This window comes from Garra rufa, chromosome 6 (genome assembly GCF_049309525.1).
Source record: "Garra rufa chromosome 6, GarRuf1.0, whole genome shotgun sequence".
Classification (NCBI taxonomy): domain Eukaryota; kingdom Metazoa; phylum Chordata; class Actinopteri; order Cypriniformes; family Cyprinidae; genus Garra; species Garra rufa.
The window spans coordinates 39,278,881-39,285,431 of NC_133366.1; the positions used below are offsets into that span (position 1 = coordinate 39,278,881).

The 6,551-nt window shown below is 36.8% G+C and overlaps 1 protein-coding gene across 1 annotated transcript; it reads left to right on the forward strand.

Annotated features, from left to right (window-relative positions):
• The first annotated feature begins 202 nt into the window (after positions 1 to 202).
• Positions 203 to 3,412, forward strand: apela (apelin receptor early endogenous ligand). The gene is made up of 2 exons (XM_073842658.1): positions 203 to 514; positions 3,324 to 3,412. The coding sequence occupies exons 1-2, from the start codon at positions 439 to 441 to the stop codon at positions 3,410 to 3,412; spliced, it is 165 nt and encodes a 54-aa protein (XP_073698759.1). The 5' UTR covers positions 203 to 438.
• Positions 3,413 to 6,551: the final 3,139 nt, after the last annotated feature.

Below are 6,551 nucleotides of genomic sequence, written 5' to 3' on the forward strand. Positions count from 1 at the left end.
TATGTGGTGAAAAAGACAGAGATGTCCCATGCCCCCACCCAGTTTTTGGTCTTCCATTCCCCTCCTTCTGTTGTGCCCTCTCCTCCCCCTTTCTCTTGTCTGTATAAAGAGGGGGTGAAGCTACATTGTCTCAACTGGACATTCACACTCATCAGGTCATCTGTCTATCTATCCATCCCACCGAGGAGAGAGAAGAGAGAGTGAATATCGCCATCTGAAACTTTGGAAAAGTTGGAAGCCCGAGAACTGACTTGAGCTGAACATCCTCTACAACGGCATCTTATACGAACTCACAGAAAAATTACTGAGACCGACAGACACATAAAACGATTTGTTCGTTACCTGAATATTCAGAGTTTGCTTTCGGAGGTACCGGAGACATCTGAAGAGACGACACTCGGGGTCTGCGCAGTGGACCAAACCTCACACAGCATCACCATGAGATTCTTCCACCCGCTGTATCTCCTCCTGCTGCTGCTGACAGTCATGTTCGTCGCCAGCGCCGATAAACAAGGTACATAACCGCAAGACCTTTCTTCGACTGAACAGAATATGAATTCAGCTAGATTAAATCTATAGACAAAATGCTGATGCAAACAAAGTCAAGTCTGTTGCGTGGTGTAGCACTGGACTAAAACAGTTGCAACAAACCCTAAATTGAGGAAAACAAGTAGGCTAACAAGTGAAAGGATTTTTTTTTTCTTTTAAGTGATTTTGTTGACTACCTGACCTGCATTTTGTCGGTTCTAACTTATTTGTCCTATTTATTATTATTATTATTATTATTATTATTATTATTATTATTATTATTATTGGCCAAAAATATAAAGTCAACTGTATTTAGATAATAATATTAATTATTATAATTCCTCTTTTTATAATTACTTTTCTGGGTACTCAAAGTAGATGCCTAGAATTCCAAAGAATCATATTAAGTGAATGAAGCTGATTATTTTAAAGCGACAACTGAAGCACCGAAGCGAATCTACTGCGCTACAGCAAAATAATTAAAAATTTACCTGGGTTTTGAGCTTTCGGTCTGAAGTTATTGTTATAAAAAAGTGTTTAATGAAGTAGGCTAATAAAAAGAAAGCTAAGAAGAGCAAGAATAAAAAATAGAGTGCAAACTATTCACGATCAAATGACTCTTATGAACAGGTTCTTTTAATGGTTTGAATCAGTCTGACGAATGGCTCCCTCAATTAACTCACTGAATGCTCAGATCGGTAGGCCTAAACTGAATCAACAACTTATTTACTTACTAAACTTCAAGTTATCCTCTCGAAATGAAGTTTTGTGTACTGAGGGTTCGTTAAAAAATAGGCATAACGTATATCTATTCATTTTACTTCTTGTAAGTGCTTTTGTTGACTACTTGACCTGCAGGTTGTCTGTTTAAATGTATCCTATTTTGTCCCCCTAAAAATAACAAATTAAGTTTATATAGATGTCTATAATTCCAAAGAATCATATTTAGTAGTGAATAACACGGATTATTTTAAAGCGATAATTGATGCATTTGAGTGTGAACTGCTTAATCTACAGCGCCACAGCAAAAAAAAAAGCACAATTTACCTGAGTTGTGAGCTTGCGGTCTGAAGAGAATGTTATTTATTTATTTATTTATTTTTAAAGTGTTTATTGACATAGGCTAATAGAACGAACACTAAATTGCCTGCTGCAAGCGAAAACAAAAATAGAGTGCAAACGATTCAGAGCAAATGACTCTTGTGAACAGGTTTGAATCACTCTGAACTCGCTGAATGCTTAGAGCGGTAACTGAATCAACATCTGATTTACTTACTAAACTGCAAGTTATCGTCTCGAAATTAAGTTTTGTGTACTGAAGGTTTGTAAAACAAATAGGCCTATCGTTACAGACTGGTTGTTCACAGGGAGCAGTTAGCAGTTGTTAGAAAAGTTGTTTTCGCAATAAATTAGGCCTATGTTTTAATCTAAACGCAAATATATTATATTATGCATATTCTTTTTGAGGTATATAGGCTTATATTTAGCCATTCAGAACGGTTTAGCCATTCAACTAGGCAAGAAAATTAACCATGGTTTTACAACAAATAAAAACAAAAACTATGGTTACTAGATAAAACATAGTTACCACACATTAACCATGCTTGTCAATACGCCAAAAAAAAAAAAAAAAACTCGGTTACTACACTTTTACTGTAGTAAAACCATGGTGCGTTTTCGTAAGGGTTGTTCTGCTTGGAGTCACTTTGGATAAAAGTCACCTCATTAGTAAATTAGGAACTAGCTGGCATATTTAGGTCTGTCCTGTTCTGGTTAGTGGTCTGTGCTCAGTCATGGCTGATTTAGGGTCAGTGCTTTGAGTGGATTTTAAGTGGCGCTTGACGCTTCTGAAAAGCTCAGCATCTTAACATACTCCAGAGACGAGCTCGGGTTTCACAAAGACTTCACTTGACCCTTGACTTAGGTATAAATGTTATTTTCCGCACTTTTATACTAAATATAACAATGCATTTTAAACGTATGTTATCGCAAAGCTGCAAATAAACCACAATTACAGACAAAACCAAGTCATGTTACGCAATTTTCGTATTATCCGAACACACAGGTATATTCGTATACTGTATCTAAATGTAATTTAGCCTACGTGTATACACTCTCATCTCCCGCTGCTGTGGCGGCTATGCGCAATTAATCTGGTGCCCGTGGGCGATCAAGCACCGGCGTTCATTGTTAGTCATGATGTTGAGCACAATGGTATAATGCATTAGCATAGGGTTACTGCGGTGAAAGAGAGAAAGAGAGGGAGGTACATGGAGTTCGCATAGCTTTAGTCAAAGGCAGATATAAAAGCACCCGGTTCTCCTCCCGTGCGCACCGTGCCATTGTCCTTGCGCCTCTGGGAGAGGATCTAATAGCTGCTTATGGAGGGAAGTGACATGAGCGTTATCACAAGAACCTCTGATTGTTATATTGCCCTCCAGATTGTTTGTTACCAACTGGGGAGACCATTCATTTTGATTTTATTTCAGGTAACACCCCAATCAGGGGAGGGGTTCAGGGGGCAAGGGATGCATATCTCCCCAAGTTCCCCAACCAACAATTTTACAACATTCACACTGTTGTTGAGCTAAATTGAACTGCATGGTAGTTTTTTTCGAGCTGCTTTACAGCTTTGTTTCATAATTGAAAAACGTTAATACTGTTTTTTCTTGTTTAATACTGTAAAGCTGCTTTAAAACAATCTTTATTGTATAAAGCGCAATGTAAATGTGACTTGACTTGGTATTAAATATAAGGTTCATCCCTAACAAATGTTTTTTTCCCTCCCTTTCCAGATTTTCTTAACCTAAGGCGGAAATATCGTAGACACAACTGTCCAAAGAAACGTTGTCTACCTCTTCACTCCAGAGTGCCATTCCCTTGAGGTAAGACTTCACTTCACAGGCTATTTATTCCCTTTTATTACTCTGAGGAATGAGCAAATATTGAAAAAGAGCTATCAAAGAGGAGCATCATTAGGAAATCCAAATTCTGACATTCCATGCAAGTATTTGCAGACAAATAATCGCAAAATACCTCAAATTACTTTTGCGACTCCTTGACAACACACACCAAATCTTACCTAACAAGTGCGTGCACTTAATATAAGAATACATTTACCCAGCTAAGAAAAATAATATGTTCTAAGAATGTTTTGGTAACATTTAAAACAAGTTTTTTAATGTTTAAAAATGTTTTTCTTGGTTATACGAACATTCCATTTAATCATTTTCCAAACACTATAGGAATGTTACTTTTAAATGTGACCCTCCACAACAACAGTCATAAGAGTACATTTTTTTTTTTGTTAGGATAGGACACGTTTTGGATGAGATAGAGCTATTTGAAAATCTAGAAACTGAGGGTGCAAGAAACGGTAGGAAATTTACAAAATATCTTTATGGAACATGATCTTTACTTAATATCCTTATGATTTTTGGCATAAAAGAAAAATCTGTAATTTTGACCCATACGATGTATTTTTGGCTATTGCTACAAAATATACCCGTGCTACTTAAGACTGGTTTTGTGGTCCAGGGTCACAAGTGGTCTCTGAAACTTAGTTTGAATTGTCTATACTGGAAGAATGTTTGTTAACTTTGAAAGAACTTTTAGAGAACTGTGTCAGAACATTCTAAGAATGTTCTCTGTAAGTTGGGCACCACTCTATTGTGATCTTTGGAGAATAGACGCCCAGATTAATTAACAAACCGCCTGTTGGATCTTCAGTGGCCTTAAGCCACAGCGGAAACAAACAGAGGGGGGTAAATACCCTGTACTAAATGAGCTGGGAAATTATTGGATCTTTATAGCCGTGCGACTTTCTCTCGGACCGGGAGTAAACACAAACACTCCACACCCACCCACACACACACACACACAAAAGAGTGGAAACCTACATAGACCTAGCAGAGACACACAGACGGACGAGAAAAGCCCTACCCCCGTAAATACAACCCATTTTAACTATCTGCCACACACACTGTAAAACTTGGGTGGGACGCCTAGTAATGCCAGTCCTCAGAAACACCTGGTGGCCATTTCAGTAAAGGGAGTAGTTATGGAATGGTTCACCAATAGAATTTAAAAGGCAACAGATCAATATAAAAACTAGCCTTAACCAAATAAATGGTATGATCATTAATTAATTAATAAATAACCAGGACAAGCATTGCAAATGAGCTATTCTGTATTGCTCCTGTAAAACAAAATACAATAACATAAAACAAACTGAAGAAAAAACACTAAACGATGAGAATAAAAATGCACTAATGCCACACAAGGGGGTCATAAGGTGAAATAGAGGTGAATGTAGTTTGTGTGTCTTGGCTGCTTTAGTGCCTTTTTTGTTATTCGAATGGATAAGTCATAAAGTAGATGCCAAGTATAGCTTGGCATAAAAATTCTCAATTCTCAAAATACTCAACTGTTCAAATTTGGGTGGTTGTTCATGGTGAAATGTGTGTGTGACACTGTATCTCTGGGGACACACATTCACTGTGACAGCCTAGCGGAGCCGCCTACTGTTTTCAGACACTCTGGAGAGGTTGTCACCTTTAACCTTTACTCTATGACCCCCACACAATGAGGCAGAGCTAGTCTGGAGTTAACAAAACACACAAACAGACGAGCACACACATATATATAGGAACAATGTCTAAAAGAAAAGATGCACAAAGTTCACATCAAGAACAATAAATATCTATTCCGTTGGCTTGAATGATTGTGTATTGAAAGTGTTTCTGTTTTCTTCTTTATCAGGTTTCACAACGGCGCAACTATCCTTATGATGCCTTAAGAATACCAAAGAGCAGCGATGGATGGGAAATGAGAAAGGAGTTTCGTATCGGACTCACTGAGGACTGTTCATTCGCCCATATACTGTAACCAAGCCATGCTAGTCACTTCTGTTAAAGGAGTGTATTGTTATATGAATGTTAGCCATGGGGACATCCACTGCAACCAAAAACCTGAAAACTCATCGCTCAATCAGGATGGGTTTGCCAGAATCGTTGTAAATAGTAAGAACTGAATGAAATGTGTTTATATGTAAGTTATGCACTTCAAATGTTTTATTATTATCCTGATTAAATAAAAAGTGTATTGTCTTTTCAACCTGGGCTTCATGTGTCTCAATCCTTACTGCTTGGCATAGAAGTCTTTCAAATTTGCAAGCTCTTATTGTATGAAAAGAGGGGACTGAATGAAAAGAATTATACCGGGATCAATAGACTGCCCGGTTTGACAATCAGAAAGGTCAACATTCTTGATACCAGATTGCTCTTTTTTGCATATATATTTTACTTTTTTGTTGAATTCTATTTTTAAAAACCGATTTATAGATTCAATAACTATGTTAAATAGTTATATCTATGGAAGCTCGTTTCTGCCACTGAATAAAAAAATTAAAAGGTAATTGCTGCTTTTTATCTCGCAATTCTGACTTTTTTTTTCTTGCAGTTGCGAGTTTACATCTCACAATTCTGACTTTTTTTCTCAGAACTGGGAGGTGCTAATTATTAAGGCAGAACTGTGAGATACAAACTCGCAATTCTGAAAACACTTTTTTCCCCTTTAAAATTGGACTTCAAAACTTGCAATTGCGAGTTTATATCTCACAAATCTGAATTGCAAGATATAAACTCGCAATTGCGAGAGAAAGTCAGACTTACAAAGAGATACAAATTAGCTTTTGCATAAAAAAAATTCTGAGAAAAAAGTCTGAATTGCAAGAAAAAAGTCAGAATTGCAAGATATACAGTCCCAATTGTGAGAGAAAGTCAGAATTGCAAGATACAAACTTGTATTTGCAAGAAAAGTCAGATTTGCAAGTTTTTATCTCACAATTCTGGCTTTATAACTTGCAATTGCAAGTTTATTTCATAATTTGGAGAAAAAGTCACAATTGCAAGATATAAACTTGCGATTCTGACTTTTTTCTCGTGATTTTGACTTATATCATGTAAATCTGAGGAAAAAAAAGACAGAATTGCGTTTTTATCTCACAACTCAGGGTTTATAAC